The following is a 26,736-nucleotide window of genomic DNA, read 5'->3' on the forward strand; positions in this document are numbered from 1 at the left end:
ATCAATACCATCAGACATCAACAGAGACAACACAGATCAATACCATCAGACATCAACAACACAGATCAATACCATCAGACATCAACAACACAGACCAATACCATCAGACATCAACAGAGACAACACAGATCAATACCATCAGACATCAACAGAAACAACACTGATCAATACCATCAGACATCAACAGAAACAACACAGATCAATACCATCAGACATCAACAGAAACAACACAGATCAATACCATCAGACATCAACAACACAGATCAATACCATCAGACATCAACAGAAACAACACAGATCAATACCATCAGACATCAACAGAAACAACACAGATCAATACCATCAGACATCAACAGAAACAACACAGATCAATACCATCAGACATCAACAGAAACAACACAGATCAATACCATCAGACATCAACAACACAGATCAATACCATCAGACATCAACAGAGACAACACAGATCAATACCATCAGACATCAACAACACAGATCAATACCATCAGACATCAACAGAAACAACACAGATCAATACCATCAGACATCAACAGAAACAACACCGATCAATACCATCAGACATCAACAGAAACAACACAGATCAATACCATCAGACATCAACAGAAACAACACAGATCAATACCATCAGACATCAACAGAAACAACAAAGATCAATACCATCAGACATCAACAGAAACAACACTGATCAATACCATCAGACATCAACAGAAACAACACAGATCAATACCATCAGACATCAACAGAAACAACACAGATCAATACCATCAGACATCAACAACACAGATCAATACCATCAGACATCAACAGAAACAACACAGATCAATACCATCAGACATCAACAGAAACAACACAGATCAATACCATCAGACATCAACAACACAGATCAATACCATCAGACATCAACAACACAGATCAATACCATCAGACATCAACGGAAACACAGATCAAAATCTAAATTTGAATCAGATCAAACCAGGTCAAAATTAGTTACCAAATAACCTTTTGAAGGCTCATTAGGCACCAAACTAAAGTTAACAAACAGACAGGGACTGCCTGAAATTGTCCAATAACAAACCCTCATTATTATAAAAACATTTTACCCCTTTTTCGTGAAAACCAATTGGTAGCTACAGTCTTGTCCTATTGCTGCAACTCCTGTACCGACTTGGGAGAGGCGAAGGTCGAGAGCCGTGCGTCCTCCGAAACACGACCCTGCCAAGCCACACTGCTTCTTGACACACTGCCAGAAGCCAGCCGCACCAATTTGTCAGAGGAAACACTGTCCAAATGCCGACCGTGTCAGGGTGCATGCACCCGGCCCGCCACAGGAGTACCTAGAGCGCGATGGGACAAGGACATCCAGGCTAGGCCAAACCCTCCCATAACCCGGATGACGCTGGGTCAATTGTGCGCCGCCTCATGGGTTTCCCGGTCGCAGCCGGCTGCGACACAGCCCAGGATCGGACCCGGATCTGTAGTGACGCCTCACTGCTTCTTCTAAGGAGTTGCCTTAGACCGCTGTGCCACTCGGGAGGCCCGTAAGAAACCCACAATTTCGTTTTCTGTTGCACATCATTTTGAAACGTTTTGCTACAGTGGGCCCTAATGAATATTACCCTGGTGTTTTGAGAGAGGTGAGGTTCTTTAAGTAAACAGAGCTGATTAAAAGCCATGCTCCCTCGCTGAGTCCCCTGCTTGAAATGCTAATAGCAGCTGTAATGGAGGTGAGATAAGACGGACAGGATATGGGGAGGAGGACGGGGAGATAGGGAGGAGGACGATGGACGAGGAGAAGGATGGGGAGGAGGGCGGGGACATGGGGAGGAGGACGATGGACGGGGAGGACAATGGACGAGGAGAAGGATGGGGAGGAGGGCGGGGAGATGGGGAGGAGGACGGTGGATGGGGAGGAGGATGGGGAGGAGGGCGGGGAGGAGGACGATGGACGGGGAGGAGGAGGGAGGGGAGATTGGGACTGAGTGAGAAACGCCCCCAGGTATAAACCATGCACGTGACTACACCTGACAGAGAAACGCCCCCAGGTATAAACCATGCATGTGACTACACCTGACTGAGAAACGCCCCCAGGTATAAACCATGCATGTGACTACACCTGACTGTGAAACGCCTCCAGGTATAAACCATGCATGTGACTAAACCCTGACTGAGAAACGCCCCCAGGTATAAACCATGCATGTGACTACACCTGACTGAGAAACGCCCTCAGGTATAAACCATGTATGTGACTACACCTGACTGAGAAACGCACCCAGGTATAAACCATGTATGTGACTACACCTGACTGAGAAACGCCCCCAGGTACAAACCATGTATGTGACTACACCTGACTGAGAAACGCCCCCAGGTATAAACCATGCATGTGACTAAACCCTGACTGAGAAATGCCCCCAGGTATAAACCATGTATGTGACTAAACCCTGACTGAGAAACGCCCCCAGGTATAAACCATGTATGTGACTACACCCTGACTGTGAAACGCCCCCAGGTATAAACCATGTATGTGACTACACCTGACTGAGAAACGCCACCAGGTATAAACCATGCATGTGACTACACCTGACTGAGAAACGCCCCCAGGTATAAACCATGTATGTGACTACACCTGACTGAGAAACGCACCCAGGTATAAACCATGTATGTGACTACACCTGACTGAGAAACGCCCCCAGGTACAAACCATGTATGTGACTACACCTGACTGAGAAACACCCCCAGGTATAAACCATGTATGTGACTACACCTGACTGAGAAACGCCCCCAGGTATAAACCATGCATGTGACTAAACCCTGACTGAGAAATGCCCCCAGGTATAAACCATGTATGTGACTAAACCCTGACTGAGAAACGCCCCCAGGTATAAACCATGTATGTGACTACACCTGACTGAGAAACGCCCCCAGGTATAAACCATGCATGTGACTAAACCCTGACTGAGAAACGCCCCCAGGTATAAACCATGTATGTGACTACACCTGACTGAGAAACACCCCCAGGTATAAACCATGTATGTGACTACACCTGACTGAGAAACACCCCCAGGTATAAACCATGCATGTGACTACACCTGACTGAGAAACGCCCCCAGGTACAAACCATGTATGTGACTACACCTGACTGAGAAACGCCCCCAGGTAAAAACCATGTATGTGACTACACCTGACTGAGAAATGCCCCCAGGTATAAACCATGCATGTGACTACACCTGACTGAGAAACGCCCCCAGGTATAAACCATGTATGTGACTACACCCTGACTGAGAAACGCCCCCAGGTATAAACCATGTATGTGACTAAACCCTGACTGAGAAACGCCCCCAGGTATAAACCATGTATGTGACTACACCTGAATGAGAAACGCCCCCAGGTATAAACCATGTATGTGACTAAACCCTGACTGAGAAACGCCCCCAGGTATAAACCATGTATGTGATTACACCTGAATGAGAAACGCCCCCAGGTATAAACCATGTATGTGACTACACCTGACTGAGAAACGCCCCCAGGTATAAACCATGCATGTGACTACACCTGAATGAGAAACGCCCCCAGGTATAAACCATGTATGTAACTACACCCTGACTGAGAAACGCCCCCAGGTATAAACCATGTATGTGACTAAACCCTGACTGAGAAACGCCCCCAGGTATAAACCATGTATGTGACTACACCTGAATGAGAAACGCCCCCAGGTATAAACCATGTATGTGACTAAACCCTGACTGAGAAACGCCCCCAGGTATAAACCATGTATGTGACTAAACCCTGACTGAGAAACGCCCCCAGGTATAAACCATGTATGTGACTACACCTGAATGAGAAACGCCCCCAGGTATAAACCATGTATGTGACTAAACCCTGACTGAGAAACGCCCCCAGGTATAAACCATGTATGTGACTACACCTGAATGAGAAACGCCCCCAGGTATAAACCATGTATGTGACTACACCTGACTGAGAAACGCCCCCAGGTATAAACCATGCATGTGACTACACCTGAATGAGAAACGCCCCCAGGTATAAACCATGTATGTGACTACACCCTGACTGAGAAACGCCCCCAGGTATAAACCATGTATGTGACTAAACCCTGACTGAGAAACGCCCCCAGGTATAAACCATGTATGCGACTACACCTGAATGAGAAACGCCCCCAGGTATAAACCATGTATGTGACTAAACCCTGACTGAGAAACGCCCCCAGGTATAAACCATGTATGTGACTACACCTGAATGAGAAACGCCCCCAGGTATAAACCATGTATGTGACTACACCTGACTGAGAAATGCCCCCAGGTATAAACCATGCAACATGAGTCAGTAGACCACCATCAGCAGGAAAAACAACCCAACCAAAGACACGTTACTCATGAAGGTTTTATTGTTTCAGAGACATGAAGAGTATTTCAGAGCATGTTTGCTGTCACAGCATATACATGATGTCACAGAGGAGTATGGATCAGACCTGGGTTCAAATACTACACTGAACAAAAACATAAAAGCAACATGCAACAATTTCAATGATTTCACTGAGTTACAGTTCATATAAGGAAATCAGTCAATTGAAATAAAAAAAAGTAAGGGCGTGGATCAGAAAACCAGTCAGTATCTGGTGTGACCATCATTTACCTCATGCAGCGTGACACATCTCCTTCACATAGAGTTGACCAGGCTGTTGACTGTGGCCAGAGGAATGTTATCCCACTCCTCTTCCATGGCTGGGGGAAGTTGATGAATGTTGGCGGGAACTGGAACACACATCCCAAAGATGCTCAATAGGGGGTGAGATGTCTGGTGAGTATGCAGGCCATGGAAGAACTGGAACATTTTCAGCTTCCAGGAGTTGTGTACAGATCCTTGAGACATTAGGGCCGTGCATTATCATGCTGAAACATGAGGTGATGGCGGTGGATGAATGGCATGACAATGGGCCTCAGGATCTCATCAGGGTATCTCTGTGGATTCAAATTGCAATCAATAAATGCAGTTGTGTTTGTTGTCCGTAGCTTAGGCCTGCCCATACCACAACACCACCACCATGGGGCACTCTGTTCACAACGTTGACAGCAAACTGCTCACCCACACAAAGCCATACACGCTGTCTGCTATCTGCCCGGTATAGTTGAAACCAGGATACATCTGTGAAGAGCATACTTCTCCATTGTGCCAGTGGCCATTGAAGGTGAGCATTTACCCACTGAAGTCGGTTACGATGCCGAACTGCAGTCAGGTCAAGACCCTGGTGAGGACGACAAGCATACTGATGATCTACCCTGAGACGGTTTCCGACAGTTTGTGCACAAATTCTTTTTCTGTGCAAACCCAGTTTCATCAGCTGTCCAGGTGGCTGGTCTCAGACGATCCCGCAGGTGAAGAAGCCGGATGTGGAGGTCCTGGGCTAGCATGGTTACACATGGTCTGTGGTTGTGAGGCCGGTTGGACGTAATGCCAAATTCTCTAAAATGACATTGGAGGCGGCTTATGGTAGAGAAATTAACATTCAATTCTCTGACAACAGCTTTAGAGGAGATTCCTGCAGTCAGCATGCCAATTGCACGCTCTCTCAAAACTTGAGACATCTGTGGCAAAACTGAACATTTTAGAGTGGCCTTTTATTGTCCCCAGCACAAGGTGTACCTGTGTAATGATCATGCTGTTTATTCAGCTTCTTGATATGCCACACCTGTCAGGTGGATTGATTATCTTGACAAAAGAGTAATGCTCACTAACTGGGATGTAAAAAAAATTGTGAACAAAATTTGAGAGAATTGTGCGTATGGAACATTTCTGGGAACTTTTATTTCAGCTCATAAAACATAGGACCAACACTTCTTGCGCTTATTTTTGTTCAGTATATTCAAAATACAGTAACTTAAAATACTTTAGCTGGGCTTGATCATGTTTGCCTGGCACAATGGAACCAATAGAATATTTGCAAACTGCAAACCCCGCCCATCTCACATTCCAGACAGGCTAAAAGCAAAGGATCAAAGTATTTGAAAGATTCTAAATAGTATTTGAACACAGGTCTGGTATGGATACATATATAAAAGGCCCTTTGGGGGGAACATAGAGGAGGTAGAAGTATAGAGTCACAGACACCAGCAGAGCTGACGCTATGGCTGTGTTCCAAATGCCACCCTTTTGTCTTTATAGTGCACTACCTTTGACCAGTGCCCATAGGCCTCTGGTAAAAATGAGTGCACTATGTAGAGAATAGGGTGCCATTTGGAACGCATCCTATACATTATGGCAGCTAACACGTTACCTGAACCCTATGCCCTGGCATAAGGCCTACATATCATTGACATAACAAATGACATGAATAGTCTTAAAATGATCTATAAGCTAGTTGGCTAGTGGTAACTAGCTGACCTAAATAACAGTTTGGTGTCATGACAGTGTTAAGTCAGTTGTCATAAGCTGACATAACAATATATATATATATATATTTATAATATGTCTGTTATAACAGTGCTACAATCTAATGAAGGGTTTGAGGGATTTCCAACCCCAATTCCAGTTTGTGTCATGACAGTGTTATGTCAGTCGTCATAAGATAACATCTGCAGTCATAAGTGTTTATAACACCTGTTATGTCATTTGTAAGACACATACATTCCAGATGAATGTGGATGTGTCCCTTAAGATGTGGGAAATAGCAACACAAGCAAACACATAAAAGGCAACAGACCGTGAGCAATGCAGGAAACACAATAAATATGGAGTTCCACGTTAATTAACACTTAATAAACTCAAAGGTTCAGCCGTGATGGTCCTTGACCTCTTGACCCCAATACGGTACATATAAATATTTATGTCACTTTCCTCAATTGAAACTTGATTTGTAGAACACTCTTTCTCTATAATACAAACTTGACTTTTCTAAAATATGCCACGTTAAACAAGAACGTTTAAGAACGCACCACAAATGACACCCTATTCCCTATACAGTGCACTACTTTTGACCAGGGCCCATAGGGGTTTGGTCAAAAAATAGTGCACTATGTAGGGAATATGGTGCCATTTGGGAAGCACAGTAAATGTAACTTCTGCAGTCACCTTGATAAGTTGCCTTACGGTCTAAAATTCACAATTCTGCAGAAAACATCAATCAATTCTGATTCATACAGTAACACACATGCTGGTGTAGATGCTTTAACTTCATAACTTAACATGGTAACTTCTCTATAATAATATTTATAAACAACAGAGTGACGTGAACTAGCTCCTTCTGCCGTGAGCTATTTTCAGCCTTTGTCGGTTCAAGTCATCAGCACTTTGTCGGTTCAATGCGTGTAAACATATTTCTCAGTCAGTAATAGTGGTCAATGGCACGACTTGAAGGATGGACACTAGAAATACAAGATATGAAATCTCAGAACCCCCAGAATACCATGGGCAGCTGTCAATCATCCCCAAAACCCAATAGAAACTCTGAAATATATAGAGAACTCCCATTGGATCAGAGAAATTGATTGATCCCGTCCAGGGAAGTTAAGAGACTTCAATATCTGTTGTTGGACACTGATTTCACATATGGAATAATACATTATAGTACCAGCAGTAATAAAACACAATGAATGGACATGCTGGAGAGATGGTATTAAAACAGAACTGACTGGATACTCTTTGCTATTGTACATGTCCAAGGGTTTTACCCAGCAGCCACCACTCTGTCCAGCAGCAGGGGGGTGATGGGAAGACAAAAGTAATTAAAAGCTGATGACCTTCTCAGGTAACACACACACACACACACACACACACACACACACGTTGTTGTATATTATTGTATTTTAAATGTGTGTGACTGTCCTTGTCTATCAGTGTTTTGTTACTTGTCATGTTTTGTGTTTTTTGTGGACCCCAGGAAGAGTAGCTGCTGCTTCTGCAAAAGATAACGGGGATCCCAATAAACAAACAAATCAACACGATCACTGACAGAACAGTCAACCACGACGGGACAAGCCCCATGCAATCACCATCAGGACAATCAATCAAACTGCCCTTTTTTATAAGGGGTATGCTGCAAGCACAGGCACAAAACAGACTCCAGCAATACAGAATTCCACCAATAACCAGAAGCCAAGGCTACTTCAGCAGCAAGCCAATACTGCGAGGTTAGATCACCTGGTAACCAATAGAGACAGGGTCACCACTTCCTGTCAAAACAGGCAACAGGAAGCAAAACAGAACAAAATACAGACCAGAGACCAGAGCTCATATCCACAAATAACCTCAGAGTTGGTGGGCTGGTCTAGGATCAGGTCCCCTCCTGTCCATGTAATCTTATTCATTATGATCTAAATGGCAAAACTGATCCTAGATCAGCACTTCCACTGTGCTTTATGAATTCAGACCCAGAGGCCCCTGGAAATAGCAGAGGACAAACATTGAGTTTAGCATTTCAGTTCATCAAAATACACGTCTATCCATACTGTAGTGCAGATGACATAGCTCCTTGTTCTCCCCGTGGGTTCTACTGTCCACCTTCTGATAGTCGCTCATTGGTTAGTGGGCATGCCATGATGAGGTTAGCCAGTTGTCTGGTTTTCCCACAGTTAGTTGGGAGGTTTGCTCGCATGCTAATCGCACGGACGTGGACATCGTTCTGTGGCCGAGCGCCTGGACAGAGCCGGGCCGAGCGCCTGGACAGAGCCGGGCCGAGCGCCTGGACAGAGCCGGGCCGAGCGCCTGGACAGAGCCGGGCCGAGCGCCTGGACAGAGCCGGGCCGAGCGCCTGGACAGAGCCGGGCCGAGCGCCTGGACAGAGCCGGTGTCGACACCAGAACGTGAATTCCCATCATCAGAGAACATCCTTCAGTAAAACGTCCGTCAAACGGCAGTCCTTGTTGTCGTGGCCATTCTTTACCCAGGCATCAGTAGCGAGGAAGAGCTCTATCCAGTAACACCACAATACAAAAACATTCAAATTGTATTTCTTTTTTTACACACAGTTCCCTCAAAAAATATGAAATATATAGTATAATATATCTCTCTATCATTTGTGTAAATACAGTCAACATATACTGTAGAAGAGGTTATTCATAAAACGTCAACAGCAATTCTAAATATAAACCTCCAATCAATGCATTGTTATGTTCAGAACAGATGGTCCAAGTAAAACATGCCTCAGGCCTATAATAACCTGTACTGTGTACGGTGTGTTCCGGACCAGATAACACATGACGGTGATCAGGGACCCTATTTATCAAGCGTCTCAGAGTAAGGGTGTTGATCTAGGATCAGTTTAGCCGTTTGCATCATAATACATTATTATTATGGACAGGGAGGACCTGACCCCAGATCAGCACTTCTACTCTGCAGTGTTTCTCAACCTCAGTTCTCCGGGTCCACCAGCCGTTTGCATCATAATACATTATTATTATGGACAGGGAGAACCTGACCCCAGATCAGCACTTCTACTCTGCAGTGTTTCTCAACCTCAGTTCTCCGTTTGACTGATGTCTGATTCACACTATAGCAACGACCTGAACCGTACTGGCTCTGATATTTTATCTTCACGTTATCCTTTCCAACATGCTTTCAGCAACTAAGGTAGACGCGTAACCACGCCAGCCCAGTACAGCTTGGCCCGGCCCTGCAGTGTGAATCAGACAATACTCCCAGCAAGCACATAACGTTCTGAGAACCATATGTTACTTAGAACTTGGTGAGAGAGTGGTTGTTCTATGGTTATTTAGCATACAATCTTCCCACAACTTCCTGGGAATGATGCAGGATAATTGCTTGCCTCTGGAACATTCTCAGCACATTTAATGACAAAAAAAACAACGTATTTTGGTATTTCATTACGTTATGTATTTCAACGTTTCATATAAGTTCAAATATAGCTACATTTCATTTCAATTTTGGTAATGTTCTCCAACTGGTTTGACATTGGGAATGTTCTGAAATAGTTCAGAGAAGTTAGACGTGACAATTTTTGCTTGTTCTTGGAACTTCTCTTCTCAGAATGTTTGAAGAACTTTCAGTTTTACCAGTCAGGAAACTATGGCTTCCTTCCCGAAACCAAAAACATTACGTTCCTTCAACTTCAAAGGAACCAAATGTGCTAGCTGGGCTGTATGTAAAACAACTGGGTTGAGAAACATTGCTGCAGGGCAGATTCAGGCGGCTGAAACATTCAAAGCATTGCAGCTTGAAAGACGACAACATAAAAGAGCAGCCACAACTCTCTAATGGAATAGCGAACGCTATCCTTTCTATGGAGTAGATTTCTACCTGCAAGATTTGGAATGATTCACCCCACCTAGTAGTCCTTCACCCATAGACTCTGGTTCTCAGGGTTAGCTACTTTGAGTTGACAAGCAGGAGGGGGGAGGAGGGTGTGTGATTGTGCGTGTCGGTGTGGGTGTGGGTCTGTCTGCAAGAGGAACTCTGGAATACCAGCACTTTCTCCCTTAAAGCACAGTGTCCCCCGACACAGACATCCTGAGACTAGGAAGCCCCCCCCCCTGGGTAGACGTCTCAGGTCCTCAGCTTGAGGATGACGGTGGCCAAGACGAGGAAGAAAGTGTTCCAGCCCAGGGTGACAGCGAAGCCTCGCCACACCATCATCCTGGAGAGACCCCAGCCTGAGGGAGAGACGTCATCACATGATGTGTGTGTGTGTTGTGTCAGTTTGACATGGAAGCTCAGGCCCTACTGTGACGTGAACATCAGACAGACAGACAGACAGACAGACAGACAGACAGAGACAGACAGAGACAGACAGAGACAGACAGACAGACAGACAGACAGACAGACAGACAGACAGACAGACAGACAGACAGACAGACAGACAGACAGACAGACAGACAGAGCAGGATATCTGTCCTCCACTAGAAGCCTATGACTAAGTCACGTATGTCTGTCTGACTACTGGCATTGTGAATCATTTAGAACACCGTGTGACTACTGGCATTGTGAATCATTTAGAACACCGTGTGACTACTGGCATTGTGAATCATTTAGAACACTATGTGACTACTGGCATTGTGAATAATTTAGAACACCGTGTGACTACTGGCATTGTGAATCATTTAGAACACTGTGTGACTACTGACATTGTGAATCATTTAGAACACCGTGTGACTACTGGCGTTGTGAATAATTTAGAACACTGTGTGACTACTGGCATTGTGAATCATTTAGAACACTGTGTGACTACTGGCATTGTGAATCCTTTAGAACACTGTGTGACTACTGGCATTGTGAATCATTTAGAACACTGTGTGACTACTGGCATTGTGAATCATTTAGAACACTATGTGACTACTGGCATTGTGAATAATTTAGAACACCGTGTGACTACTGGCATTGTGAATCATTTAGAACACTGTGTGACTACTGACATTGTGAATCATTTAGAACACCGTGTGACTACTGGCGTTGTGAATAATTTAGAACACTGTGTGACTACTGGCATTGTGAATCATTTAGAACACTGTGTGACTACTGGCATTGTGAATCCTTTAGAACACTGTGTGACTACTGGCATTGTGAATCATTTAGAACACTGTGTGACTACTGGCACTGTGAATAATTTAGAACACCGTGTGACTACTGGCATTGTGAATCATTTAGAACACTGTGTGACTACTGGCATTGTGAATCATTTAGAACACCGTGTGACTACTGGCATTGTGAATCATTTAGAACACTGTGTGACTACTGGCATTGTGAATCATTTAGAACACTTGCTGACTACTGGCATTGTGAATCATTTAGAACACTTGATGACTACTGGCATTGTGAATCATTTAGAACAAATCAAATCAAATGTATTTATATAGCCCTTCTTACATCAGCTGATATCTCAAAGTGCTGTACAGAAACCCAGCCTAAAACCCCAAACAGCAAGCAATGCAGGTGTAGAACACCGTGTGACTACTGGCATTGTGAATCATTTAGAAAACTGTGTGACTACTGGCATTGTGAATAATTTAGAACACTGTGTGACTACTTTCATTGTGAATAATTTAGAACACTGTTTGACTACTGGCATTGTGAATCATTTAGAACACTTTGCAACTACTGGCATTGTGAATCATTTAGAACACTGTGTGACTACTGGCACTGTGAATCATTTAGAACACCGTGTGACTACTGGCGTTGTGAATAATTTAGAACACTGTGTGACTACTGGCATTGTGAATCATTTAGAACACTGTGTGACTACTGGCATTGTGAATCCTTTAGAACACTGTGTGACTACTGGCATTGTGAATCATTTAGAACACTGTGTGACTACTGGCACTGTGAATCATTTAGAACACCGTGTGACTACTGGCATTGTGAATCATTTAGAACACTGTGTGACTACTGGCATTGTGAATCATTTAGAACACCGTGTGACTACTGGCATTGTGAATCATTTAGAACACTGTGTGACTACTGGCATTGTGGATCATTTAGAACACTTGCTGACTACTGGCATTGTGAATCATTTAGAACACTTGATGACTACTGGCATTGTGAATCATTTAGAACAAATCAAATCAAATGTATTTATATAGCCCTTCTTACATCAGCTGATATCTCAAAGTGCTGTACAGAAACCCAGCCTAAAACCCCAAACAGCAAGCAATGCAGGTGTAGAACACCGTGTGACTACTGGCATTGTGAATCATTTAGAAAACTGTGTGACTACTGGCATTGTGAATAATTTAGAACACTGTGTGACTACTTTCATTGTGAATAATTTAGAACACTGTTTGACTACTGGCATTGTGAATAATTTAGAACACTTTGCAACTACTGGCATTGTGAATCATTTAGAACACTGTGTGACTACTGGCACTGTGAGTCATTTAGAACACTGTGTGACTACTGGCACTGTGAATCATTTAGAACACTGTGTGACTATTGCCATTGTGAATCATTTAGAACACTGTGACTATTGGCATTGTGAATCATTTAGAACACCGTGTGACTACTGGCATTGTGAATCATTTAGAACACTGTGTGACTACTGACATTGTGAATCATTTAGAACACTGTGTGACTACTGGCATTGTGAATCATTTAGAACACTGTGTGACTACTGGCATTGTGAATCATTTAGAACACTTGCTGACTACTGGCATTGTGAATCATTTAGAACACTTGATGACTACTGGCATTGTGAATCATTTAGAACAAATCAAATCAAATGTATTTATATAGCCCTTCTTACATCAGCTGATATCTCAAAGTGCTGTACAGAAACCCAGCCTAAAACCCCAAACAGCAAGCAATGCAGGTGTAGAACACCGTGTGACTACTGGCATTGTGAATCATTTAGAAAACTGTGTGACTACTGGCATTGTGAATAATTTAGAACACTGTGTGACTACTTTCATTGTGAATAATTTAGAACACTGTTTGACTACTGGCATTGTGAATCATTTAGAACACTTTGCAACTACTGGCATTGTGAATCATTTAGAACACTGTGTGACTACTGGCACTGTGAATCATTTAGAACACCGTGTGACTACTGGCGTTGTGAATAATTTAGAACACTGTGTGACTACTGGCATTGTGAATCATTTAGAACACTGTGTGACTACTGGCATTGTGAATCCTTTAGAACACTGTGTGACTACTGGCATTGTGAATCATTTAGAACACTGTGTGACTACTGGCACTGTGAATCATTTAGAACACCGTGTGACTACTGGCATTGTGAATCATTTAGAACACCGTGTGACTACTGGCATTGTGAATCATTTAGAACACCGTGTGACTACTGGCATTGTGAATCATTTAGAACACTGTGTGACTACTGGCATTGTGGATCATTTAGAACACTTGCTGACTACTGGCATTGTGAATCATTTAGAACACTTGATGACTACTGGCATTGTGAATCATTTAGAACAAATCAAATCAAATGTATTTATATAGCCCTTCTTACATCAGCTGATATCTCAAAGTGCTGTACAGAAACCCAGCCTAAAACCCCAAACAGCAAGCAATGCAGGTGTAGAACACCGTGTGACTACTGGCATTGTGAATCATTTAGAAAACTGTGTGACTACTGGCATTGTGAATAATTTAGAACACTGTGTGACTACTTTCATTGTGAATAATTTAGAACACTGTTTGACTACTGGCATTGTGAATCATTTAGAACACTTTGCAACTACTGGCATTGTGAATCATTTAGAACACTGTGTGACTACTGGCACTGTGAGTCATTTAGAACACTGTGTGACTACTGGCACTGTGAATCATTTAGAACACTGTGTGACTATTGCCATTGTGAATCATTTAGAACACTGTGACTATTGGCATTGTGAATCATTTAGAACACCGTGTGACTACTGGCATTGTGAATCATTTAGAACACTGTGTGACTACTGACATTGTGAATCATTTAGAACACTGTGTGACTACTGGCATTGTGAATCATTTAGAACACTGTGTGACTACTGGCATTGTGAATCATTTAGAACACTGTGTGACTACTGGCATTGTGAATCATTTAGAACACTTCCCTGCTGATTCCGGACGAATCAGGTGTCTAAAGTCTCAGGTAACACGTGTGTGTGTGTGTGTGTGTGTGTGTGTGTGTGTGTGTGTGTGTGTGTGTGTGTGTGTGTGTGTGTGTGTGTGTGTGTGTGTGTGTGTGTGTGTGTTTAGGGCTGGTGCCACAACTCGGTGCAGACTGGATATAAGCTTCAATGTACTGTGTTGTGTAGCTAATTGCTATTGGATAACGTGTGTGTGTGTTACCTCTGTACATGATGCATCGCAGGGCTTCAGAAGCGTAGGTCTGGGGCAGGGCCAGACTGATGTAACGTAGTGGATAGGGGATGCACTCCACAGGCCAGATTATACCTGTAGAGAGAGGAGGAAAGAGAGAGACTTAGAGAAACAGAGAGAGACTTAGAGAAAGAGAGTGTCAGAGAAAGAGAGAGACTTAGAGAAAGAGAGAGACTTAGAGAAAGAGAGAGACTTAGAGAAAGAGAGAGAGTCTGTCAGAGAAAGAGAGAGAGTCTGTCAGAGAAAGAGAGAGACTTAGAGAAAGAGAGAGACTTAGAGAAAGAGAGAGAGACTTAGAGAAAGAGAGTGTCAGAGAAAGAGAGAGACAGAGAAAGAGAGAGAGACTTAGAGAAAGAGAGAGACTTGGAGAAAGAGAGAGACTTAGAGAAAGAGAGAGAGTCTGTCAGAGAAAGAGAGAGACTTAGAGAAAGAGAGAGACTTAGAAAAAGAGAGAGTGTCAGAGAAAGAGAGACTTAGAGAAAGAGAGAGACTTAGAGAAAGAGAGAGAGACTTAGAGAAAGAGAGAGAGACTTAGAGAAAGAGAGAGAGTCTGTCAGAGAAAGAGAGAGACTTAGAGAAAGAGAGAGACTTAGAGAAAGAGAGAGACTTAGAGAAAGAGAGAGAGACTTAGAGAAAGAGAGAGAGACTTAGAGAAAGAGAGAGAGTCTGTCAGAGAAAGAGAGAGAGTCTGTCAGAGAAAGAGAGAGACTTAGAGAAAGAGAGAGAGACTTAGAGAGAGAGACTTAGAGAAAGAGAGAGTCTGTCAGAGAAAGAGAGACTTAGAGAAAGACAGAGTGTCAGAGAAAGAGTTGTAAGAACTGAACTGGAATTTAACTGAATAACATTTTATTCAACTTCATTGTGAGAACATGTAAGAGCTAATATTGTAGATTTACAAAGTGACCCCCCCATAAAATACTACTGAGGTTTGTGTGTGTGTGTGTGTGTGTGTGTGTGTGTGTGTGTGTGTGTGTGTGTGTGTGTGTGTGTGTGTGTGTGTGTGTGTGTGTGTGTGTGTGTGTGTGTGTGTGTGTGTGTGTGTGTGTGTGTGTGTGTGTGTGTAAGACCTGGGTTCAAATACTATTTAGGGTATGTGAATTACTTTCAAAGACATTTAAAATAATTTAGATATTTTCTATTTGATAAGACAATTAGCTGAAAATAGTCAAACACTCCCATGCATTTAACCGAGGCATTTGAAAATAGTTTTTGAAAATACTTGCAAATAGTAGACTATTTATAGGAAATCATTTGAAAATACTTTCAAATACTTTCAACAGAAATTGATTCAGGCAACATGATTAAATACACAGAAAATAAGTATATAAATAACAAATACACATGTATTTGAACCCAGGTTTGGTGTGTGTGCGTGCTAGCGTGTGTGTGTGTGTGCTAGCGTGTGTGACGTACCACTGACGATGAGGTTGGGGTAGAAGACAGTGTGTGACGTACCACTGACGATGAGGTTGGGGTAGAAGACAGTGTGCTAGCGTGTGTGACGTACCACTGACGATGAGGTTGGGGTAGAAGACAGTGTGTGACGTACCACTGACGATGAGGTTGGGGTAGAAGATAGTGTGTGACGTACCACTGACGATGAGGTTGGGGTAGAAGACAGTGTGTGTGTATGTGACGTACCACTGACGATGAGGTTGGGGTAGAAGACAGTGTGTGTGTATGTGACGTACCACTGACGATGAGGTTGGGGTAGAAGACAGTGTGTGACGTACCACTGACGATGAGGTTGGGGTAGAAGACAGTGTGTGTGTATGTGACGTACCACTGACGATGAGGTTGGGGTAGAAGACAGTGTGTGACGTACCACTGACGATGAGGTTGGGGTAGAAGATAGTGTGTGACGTACCACTGACGATGAGGTTGGGGTAGAAGACAGTGTGTGTGTATGTGACGTACCACTGACGATGAGGTTGGGGTAGAAGACAGTGTGTGACGTACCACTGACGATGAGGTTGGGGTAGAAGACAGTGTGTGTGTATGTGACGTACCACTGACGATGAGGTTGGGGTAGAAGACAGTGTGTGACGTACCACTGACGATGAGGTTGGGGTAGAAGACAGTGTGTGACGTACCACTGACGATGAGGTTGGGGTAGAAGACAGTGTGTGACGTACCACTGACGATGAGGTTGGGGTAGAAGACAGTGTATGTGACGTACCACTGACGATGAGGTTGGGGTAGAAGACAGTGTGTGACGTACCACTGACGATGAGGTTGGGGTAGAAGACAGTGTGTGACGTACCACTGACGATGAGGTTGGGGTAGAAGACAGTGTGTGACGTACCACTGACGATGAGGTTGGGGTAGAAGACAGTGTGTGACGTACCACTGACGATGAGGTTGGGGTAGAAGACAGTGTGTGTGTATGTGACGTACCACTGACGATGAGGTTGGGGTAGAAGACAGTGTGTGACGTACCACTGACGATGAGGTTGGGGTAGAAGACAGTGTGTGTGTATGTGACGTACCACTGACGATGAGGTTGGGGTAGAAGACAGTGTGTGTGTATGTGACGTACCACTGACGATGAGGTTGGGGTAGAAGACACCCAGGGCAGCCTGGTTGGCATTCTGTTCGTCATCGATGGCGGATGAGATGACCAGACCAAAGGAGATGCCAGTCACACCCTGCAGCACGATCAGAGCTATAACCAACACCAGGCTCCCCTCATTAGGGATCTGGAGGGAGGGAGGGAGAGAGGCGGAGGAGGGGGGAGGGAGGGAGGGAGAGAGATATGATATGATGGACTCAGGTACTGGTAAGAATAGAAATATATTCTCCAGACACCTCTTTGGACTAAGTGACAGCAGGGTAGCCTAGTGGTTAGAGCGTTGGACTAGTAACCGAAAGGTTGCAAGTTCAAATCCCCTGAGCTGACAAGGTACAAATCTGTCATTCTGCCCCTGAACAAGGCAGTTAACCCACTGTTCCTAGGCCGTCATTGAAAATAAGAATTTGTTCTTAACTGACTTGCCCAGTTAAATAAAGGTTAAATAAAGTGTCTCACACCAAACAATTAATGCTAAAAGTCACCCAACAACAGTTCCATCCACGTGCCTATTGACAATCAATGGAGTCTGAAGTTTCTATTCTTCTGTTGACCGATCCAGACCTGGGTTCAAATCTTTCATTTTTCTAACACACTTTTGAAGAAACCTTTTTAAATGTAATTACACTGCCAGATTATATTGAGGTTTATGGTAAAAAAAATATAAACAATTCCAGGGTAGAGGAGAAAAGAATGTGCCTATTTAAAAGCTATAAATGATTGCAACGTTATATAAAATAAATAAAGTATCATGCTATAAAGGAGAAGCGTGACATTGATCCTTAAGAGGATTTATATTCTTCAAAAAGACATGGGTGTTTATCATTCATTTATAAATAAAACACATGTGGAAAACGCAGAACGTCCCTTTAACATTTTACTAATTAAACTTGACCTGCTTCCCCCTTTTCTGAATTATTTCTCAATTTACAGTATCAGTGCAGTAATGTCACCAAGTGACCACTAGATGGAGGTGTGGCACCACTACATAAGGTAGTGCAGTGTACCATACCGTGTAGTATTGTAGTAGTCAAGCCAGAACTCGGATTCTGCAGTCACAGAGGAGCTTTTGAAGTCAACTCTGCATTACAAGTCAACATCTCTGCCTGACTATCACCCATATTCCCTAACACTCCAAACATCACTGCTCTAGAGGAGATCTGCATGGAGGAATGGGCCAAAATACCAGCGACAGTGTGTGAAAACCTTGTGAAGACTTACAGAAAACGTTTGACCTCTATCATTGCCAACAAAGGGTATATAACAAAGTATTGAGATAAACTTTTGTTATTGACCAAATACTTATTTTCCACCATAATTTGCAAGTAAATTCATTAAAAATCCTACAATGATTTTCTGGATTTTTTTTCCTCATTTTGTCTGTCATAGTTGAAGTGTACGTACCTATGATGAAAATTACAGGCCTTTAAGTGGGAGAACTTGCACAATTGGTGGCTGACTAAATACTTTTTTGCCCCACTGTACTTCTCCACAGTCACACCGTGGTGCTCAGTGTGTGTACAACACCAGTGGAATAGGGATGTGAACATGAGACAGGGATGTTCAATCATTCAGGAGTCATGATAAGCCTTGCTGATGAAGACGGATGGAGGCTGCTGTGTATGTGTGTGTGTGTGTGTGTGTGTGTGTGTGTGTGTGTGTGTGTGTGTGTGTGTGTGTGTGTGTGTGTGTGTGTGTGTGTGTGTGTGTGTGTGTGTGTGTGTATGGGTGTGTGTCTACGTGTGTGTGTGTGTTACCTTGAAGACGAGCAGCATTAAGAGCAGTAGTAGAATGACCTGGATGCTGATGACAAACAGCTGGGAGATGAGATGGGCCAGCACAGTCTCCAACGAACTAACACCTGGAGAGAGAGAGAGAGAGAGAATGAAGGAGAGAGTGAAATAGAGGAGAGGAGAAAGGGAGGGAGGGAGAGAGAGGAGAAAGGGAGAGAGAGTGAAATAGAGGAGAGGAGAAAGGGAGGGAGGGAGAGAGAGAGAACGAAGGAGAGTGAAATAGAGGAGAGGAGAAAGGGAGGGAGGGAGAGAGAGAGAACGAAGGAGAGTGAAATAGAGGAGAGGAGAAAGGGAGGGAGAGAGAGAACGAAGGAGAGAGTGAAATAGAGGAGAGAGGAGAAAGGGAGAGAGAGAGAGAGAGAGGAGAAAGGGAGAGAGAGAGAGAGAGAGAGAGAGAGGGAGAGAGAGAGTGAAATAGAGGAGAGGAGAAAGGGAGAGAGAGAGGAGACAGAGAGAGAGAACGAAGGAGAGAGTGAAATAGAGGAGGAGAAAGGGAGGGAGAGAGAGAGAGGGAGAGAGGGAGAGTGAAATAGAGGAGAGAGGAGAAAGGGAGAGAGAGAGAGGAGACAGAGAGAGAGAACGAAGGAGAGAGAGAGGAGAAAGGGAGAGAGAGAGAGAGGGAGAGAGAGAGTGAAATAGAGGAGAGAGGAGAAAGGGAGAGAGAGAGAGAGGGAGAGCGAGAGGGAGAGTGAAATAGAGGAGAGAGGAGAAAGGGAGAGAGAGAGGGAGAGAATAGTGGGACAGGAGAAAAGGAAGAGTAAGGTGGGGAGAAGATCATTTAATGTTCTGACAAACTGGCCCATGGTGATTTAACCAGATCTTCTGATTATTGGTCAGGATAATCCACCTCCCCCTAGTGGTCTGTACTGGTCACTACATAGATAATGACCCCAAACAATGCATTACAAATGGAACCATATTCCCTATATCCAAGCCAGTTCCACTGTGTTTTGTCATTGTTCCCCTCTGATGAGGGACATTTTTAGACCTGGGACACCAGGTGGCTGATATTAATGATCAGGTAGAACAGAAAACCAGTAGGGTAAGAGTTGAATATCCCTGGGTTATATAGTGCACTACTTTTGACCGGTGCGCTATATAGAGAACAGGGTGGCATTGGGGACACTTGGGCCCTCGTCAACAGTAGTGCACTAAATAGGATATAGGGTGCCATTTGGAACAGATCGTTATCCACTTAATGAACTTTGACCTCTTACCTGCAACCCAGCACCTGTCCATTAGTCCCTCCTTCCTCTCTATCACGAAGGACAGAGCCGTCAAGCCCACTGCCAGGTAGAAAGTGATGCTGTGTAGAGAGAGGGGAGAATGAGGGACAAGGGAGGGTGAGAGAGAGAAGGGAGGGTGGGATAGAGAAAGGAGGGTGAGAGGGAGGAGGGGGAGAGCGCGCAGAAGGGAGGGGAGAGAGAGAAGGGAGGGGGGAGAGAGAGAAGGGAGGGGGAGAGAGAGAAGGGAGGGGAGAGAGAGAAGGGAGGGGGAGAGAGAGAAGGGAGGGGAGAGAGAGAAGGGAGGGGGAGAGAGAGAAGGGAGGGGAGAGAGAGAAGGGAGGGGGAGAGAGAGAAGGGATAGGGAAATAGGAGAGACAAGGAAAGGAGGAAAAGAGAGGATAAAGAGAGAACTACATCTTTGTCTCAGTAAAGCTGACTAGGTTCAGACTGAATCTCTACCAGGAGGGAAACCATAAGACATACAGTATCTTAACAGATTATCATCTTTGTCTCAGTAAAGCTGACTATGTTCAGACTGAATCTCTACGAGGAGGGAAACCATAAGACATACAGTATCTTAACAGATTATCATCTTTGTCTCAGTAAAACTGACTAGGTTCAGACTGAATCTCTACGAGGAGGGAAACCATAAGACATACAGTATTTTAACAGATTATCATCTTTGTCTCAGTAAAGCTGACTAGGTTCAGACTGAATCTCTACGAGGAGGGAAACCATAAGACATACAGTATCTTAACAGATTATCATCTTTGTCTCAGTAAAGCTGACTAGGTTCAGACTGAATCTCTACCAGGAGGGAAACCATAAGACATACAGTATTTTAACAGATTATCATCTTTGTCTCAGTAAAGCTGACTAGGTTCAGACTGAATCTCTACGAGGAGGGAAACCATAAGACATACAGTATCTTAACAGATTATCATCTTTGTCTCAGTAAAGCTGACTAGGTTCAGACTGAATCTCTACGAGGAGGGAAACCATAAGACATACAGTATTTTAACAGATTATCATCTTTGTCTCAGTAAAGCTGACTAGGTTCAGACTGAATCTCTACGAGGAGGGAAACCATAAGACATACAGTATTTTAACAGATTATCATCTTTGTCTCAGTAAAGCTGACTATGTTCAGACTGAATCTCTACGAGGAGGGAAACCATAAGACATACAGTATTTTAACAGATTATCATCTTTGTCTCAGTAAAACTGACTAGGTTCAGACTGAATCTCTACGAGGAGGGAAACCATAAGACATACAGTATTTTAACAGATTATCATCTTTGTCTCAGTAAAGCTGACTAGGTTCAGACTGAATCTCTACGAGGAGGGAAACCATAAGACATACAGTATTTTAACAGATTATCATCTTTGTCTCAGTAAAGCTGACTATGTTCAGACTGAATCTCTACGAGGAGGGAAACCATAAAACATACAGTATCTTAACAGATTATCATCTTTGTCTCAGTAAAGCTGACTAGGTTCAGACTGAATCTCTACGAGGAGGGAAACCATAAGACATACAGTATTTTAACAGATTATCATCTTTGTCTCAGTAAAGCTGACTATGTTCAGACTGAATCTCTACCAGGAGGGAAACCATAAGACATACAGTATTTTAACAGATTATCATCTTTGTCTCAGTAAAGCTGACTAGGTTCAGACTGAATCTCTACGAGGAGGGAAACCATAAAACATACAGTATCTTAACAGATTATCATCTTTGTCTCAGTAAAGCTGACTAGGTTCAGACTGAATCTCTACGAGGAGGGAAACCATAAGACATACAGTATTTTAACAGATTATCATCTTTGTCTCAGTAAAGCTGACTAGGTTCAGACTGAATCTCTACCAGGAGGGAAACCATAAGACATACAGTATTTTAACAGATTATCATCTTTGTCTCAGTAAAGCTGACTAGGTTCAGACTGAACCTCTACGAGGAGGGAAACCATAAGACATACAGTATCTTAACAGATTATCATCTTTGTCTCAGTAAAGCTGACTAGGTTCAGACTGAATCTCTACGAGGAGGGAAACCATAAGACATACAGTATTTTAACAGATTATCATCTTTGTCTCAGTAAAGCTGACTAGGTTCAGACTGAATCTCTAAGAGGAGGGAAACCATAAGACATACAGTATTTTAACAGATTATCATCTTTGTCTCAGTAAAGCTGACTAGGTTCAGACTGAATCTCTACCTCAGAACGGCTCCTGGTGTCACAAACGTGGTGAAGTCTGAGTCCATGCTGCCATAGATGGGCTCCTCAAACTGGAAAGAGATACGGGACAAAGAGAAATAGTCAGTTGAATATTTTCCTCCCAGTACACCGTGTATACACGGTTATACATTCAATAATGCAGGCTACATCACAGTCCTTCAGAAGGAATAGGTGCGACTCTCGCTCACATTTAAAAACGTAATTTTTAATCTAATTTGAGTTAAAATCATGACGTTTCGGCCGTCAATGGCCCTCGTCAGAATCAATGGTCTTGGCAAGACAACAACATGTTGCTATAGCATAAGGAAGCCAGGTTAGCATCAAGGCTAGTGGATGTGGATGGCAAAATACTATCAACAGAGGGTGATCCCCAAATAGCACCCTATTCCCTACATAGTGCACTACTTTTGACCAGAGCCTTATGGGAATAGGGTGCCTTTAAGGGTGCAGTCAGGGTTTTAAGGGTTTATTGTTGTCCTACCTTGACAGGAAGAGAGACCAGGTAAGACATGCTCCCCATCTTATACTGGACGAAGTCCTGAGGAGGGAACAGAATGTTTCACTTCACTACTGGATGTATCTTTATCAACAGCTGGGCTGCATCTCAACAGTCTGAACAAGCTACTTCAACAGCTGGGCTGCACCTCAACAGTCTGAACAAGCTACTTCAACAGCTGGGCTGCATCTCAACAGTCTGAACAAGCTACTTCAACAGCTGGGCTGCACCTCAACAGTCTGAACAAGCTACTTCAACAGCTGGGCTGCATCTCAACAGTCTGAACAAGCTACTTCAACAGCTGGGCTGCATCTCAACAGTCTGAACAAGCTACTTCAACAGCTGGGCTGCATCTCAACAGTCTGAACAAGCTACATTAACAGCTGGGCTGCATCTCAACAGTCTGAACAAGCTACTTCAACAGCTGGGCTGCATCTCAACAGTCTGAACAAGCTACATTAACAGCTGGGCTGCATCTCAACAGTCTGAACAAGCTACTTCAACAGCTGGGCTGCATCTCAACAGTCTGAACAAGCTACTTCAACAGCTGGGCTGCATCTCAACAGTCTGAACAAGCTACATTAACAGCTGGGCTGCATCTCAACAGTCTGAACAAGCTACTTCAACAGCTGGGCTGCATCTCAACAGTATGAACAAGCTACTTCAACAGCTGGGCTGCATCTCAACAGTCTGAACAAGCTACTTCAACAGCTGGGCTGCATCTCAACAGTCTGAACAAGCTACTTCAACAGCTGGGCTGCATCTCAACAGTCTGAACAAGCTACTTCAACAGCTGGGCTGCATCTCAACAGTCTGAACAAGCTACTTCAACAGCTGGGCTGCATCTCAACAGTCTGAACAAGCTACTTCAACATCTGGGCTGCATCTCAACAGTCTGAACAAGCTACTTCAACAGCTGGGCTGCATCTCAACAGTCTGAACAAGCTACTTCCTCACCTCGTCACGTTTCATTAATCTGCACTGATGTAAAAAAGAACTGGACAGGTTGAAAGCGTTTCCAGTAGGCATTGATTTGCCTTGTTACTTTCATCCATGGTGTTTTTAGATCAGTCCAGATGAGGAGAAGAGAGAAAGACCCTGCTGCCATGCAGTCAGTGTGTATTACACTAGATAAAGATATCATCTGTATAAGGTTTTGAAAGCCAGACGGCGCCAATAAGTCTACGTTCACATTGAAGAAAGAGCAGGTAGATCTGCAGGGAGGAAACCACAGGGAACTCTGGTTGTACCTCAAAGGCATCGGCTAGTTTCTTCTGAAGCATCATGGCGATCTGTTGATCTGGTGACAAAAACACACTACGAGGTGAAAACAATGGCATCATTATCAAGTCTATTATCGCTTGAAAAAACACTTTTGATTGATCAATTTAATAAATATAAAAAAAATGTCTCAAGATTAATCATCATTAAAATGCCTTTTCCAATCTCCATCATTTGGGAGATAAACCATCATTCAGAAGACCCACACAGTTACACTACCACCTAGTGGCCATTTTCACAGACAACGTATCTATTCTATTCCATTGTATTGTATTGTATTGTATTGTATTGTATTGTATTGTATTGTATTGTATGTATTGTATTGTATTGTATTGTATTGTATTGTATTGTATTCTAATTCTACTCTAGTCTCTCTGAGGGTGAATTCTTTCACACATTGTCACATGGCAACAGACTGCGGAGTGAAAGCTTACTGGTCAGGTCCAACCAGACGTGCACCGACCCTCCATCCACTACCTCCTTAGAGACCTGGCGCTGGATCATCCTGTATAACACAACACACACCACAGAGACATGATACAGTAAGGATCCTGTATAATACAACACACACCACAGAGACATGATACAGTAAGGATCCTGTATAATACAACACACACCACAGAGACATGATACAGTAAGGATCCTGTATAACACAACACACACCACAGAGACATGATACAGTAAGGATCCTGTATAACACAACACACACCACAGAGACATGATACAGTAAGGATCCTGTATAATACAACACACACCACAGAGACATGATACAGTAAGGATCCTGTATAATACAACACACACCACAGAGACATGATACAGTAAGGATCCTGTATAACACAACACACACCACAGAGACATGATACAGTAAGGATCCTGTATAATACAACACACACCACAGAGACATGATACAGTAAGGATCCTGTATAATACAACACACACCACAGAACAGACATGAGTACTTTATTGCTTGGCAACATTACATGCCTTCCTGGAATACAGTGCATTGGGAATGTATTCAGACCCCTTCTCTTTTTCCACATGTTGTTAAGTTACAGCCTTATCGTAAAATTGATTAAATATTTTTTCCCCACTTATCAATCTACTCACAATACCCCATAATGACAAAGCAAAAACACACATTTTTGCAAATGGCTGTGTGCTTAGGGTCGTTGTCCTGTTGGAAGGTGAACCGTCGCCACAGTCTGATGTCCTGAGCGCTCTGGAGCAGGTTTTCATCAAGGATTTCTCTGTACTTTGCTCCGTTCATCTTTCCCTCAATCCTGACTAGTCTCCCAGTCCCTGCCGCTGAAAGACATCCCCACAGCATGATGCTGCCACCACCATGCTTCACCGTAGGGATGGTGCCAGGTTTCTAACAGATGTGACGCTTGGCATTCAGGCCAAAGAGTTCAATCCTGGTTTCATCAGACCGGAGAATCTTGTTTCTCATGGTCTGTGAGTCCTTTAGGTGCCTTTTACTGAAGAGTGGCTTCAGTCTGGCCAGTCTAACATAAAGGCCTTTATGGCGGAGTGATGCAGAGATGGTTGTCCTTCTGGAAGTTTCTCCCATCTCCACAGAGGAACTCTGGAGCTCTGTCAGAGTGACCATCAGGTTCTTGGTCACCTCCCTGACCAAGGCCCTTCTCCCCCGGTTGCACAGTTTGGGTGGGCAGCCAGCTCTAGGAAGAGTCTTTGTGGTTCCAAACTTCTTCCATTTAAGAATGATGGAGGCCACTGTGTTCTTGGGGACCTTCAATGCTGCAGAAATGTTTTGGTGTCCTTCCCCAGATCTGTGCCTCAACACCATCCTGTGTCATGGCTTGGTTTTTCCTCTGACATGCACTGTCAACTGTGGGACCTTATATAGACAGGTGTGTGCCTTTCCAAATCATGTCCAATCAATTAAATTTACCACAGGTGGACTCCAATCAAGTTGTAGAAGCATCAAGGATGATCAATGGAAACAGAATGCACCCGAGTTAAATTTTGAGTCTCATAGAAAAAAGGGTCTGAATACTTATGTAAATATGGTATCCGTTTTTTACATTTATAAACTTGCAAACATTTCTAAAAACCTGTTTTTGCTTTGTCATGTTTTGTATCCATGTTATCCAACGGAATGCTTTTTGTCAGTCACATTTGCCACTTGAAGATGCACATGTTTCCATTGAGAAGAATCTGGACAATGACCTTGGTTTTATAATGGTGGACTTAATCAACAGCATTACAAGTCAATAGCTCGGTTTACACCTTGGTTTTATAATGGTGGACTTAACCAACAGCATTACAAGTCAATAGCTCGGTTTACACCTTGGTTTTATAATGGTGGACTTAACCA

At 43.5% G+C, this 26,736-nt stretch overlaps 1 protein-coding gene across 1 annotated transcript in view; it reads right to left on the bottom strand.

Annotated features, from left to right (window-relative positions):
• Positions 1-10,530: 10,530 nt before the first annotated feature.
• Positions 10,531-26,736, bottom strand: part of LOC120046034 (ABC transporter G family member 20-like) — a 45,893-nt gene continuing 29,687 nt past the window's right edge. The window contains exons 7-15 of the mRNA XM_038990945.1: positions 24,833-24,903; positions 24,368-24,417; positions 23,103-23,159; positions 22,601-22,671; positions 20,373-20,461; positions 19,120-19,223; positions 17,333-17,492; positions 14,764-14,868; positions 10,531-10,637 (exon numbers count right to left, since the gene is read on the bottom strand). Coding sequence (XP_038846873.1) covers positions 10,531-10,637; positions 14,764-14,868; positions 17,333-17,492; positions 19,120-19,223; positions 20,373-20,461; positions 22,601-22,671; positions 23,103-23,159; positions 24,368-24,417; positions 24,833-24,903 — 814 coding nt within the window. The remainder of the gene's footprint in view (positions 10,638-14,763; positions 14,869-17,332; positions 17,493-19,119; positions 19,224-20,372; positions 20,462-22,600; positions 22,672-23,102; positions 23,160-24,367; positions 24,418-24,832; positions 24,904-26,736) is intronic.

This window comes from Salvelinus namaycush, chromosome 4 (genome assembly GCF_016432855.1).
Source record: "Salvelinus namaycush isolate Seneca chromosome 4, SaNama_1.0, whole genome shotgun sequence".
Classification (NCBI taxonomy): domain Eukaryota; kingdom Metazoa; phylum Chordata; class Actinopteri; order Salmoniformes; family Salmonidae; genus Salvelinus; species Salvelinus namaycush.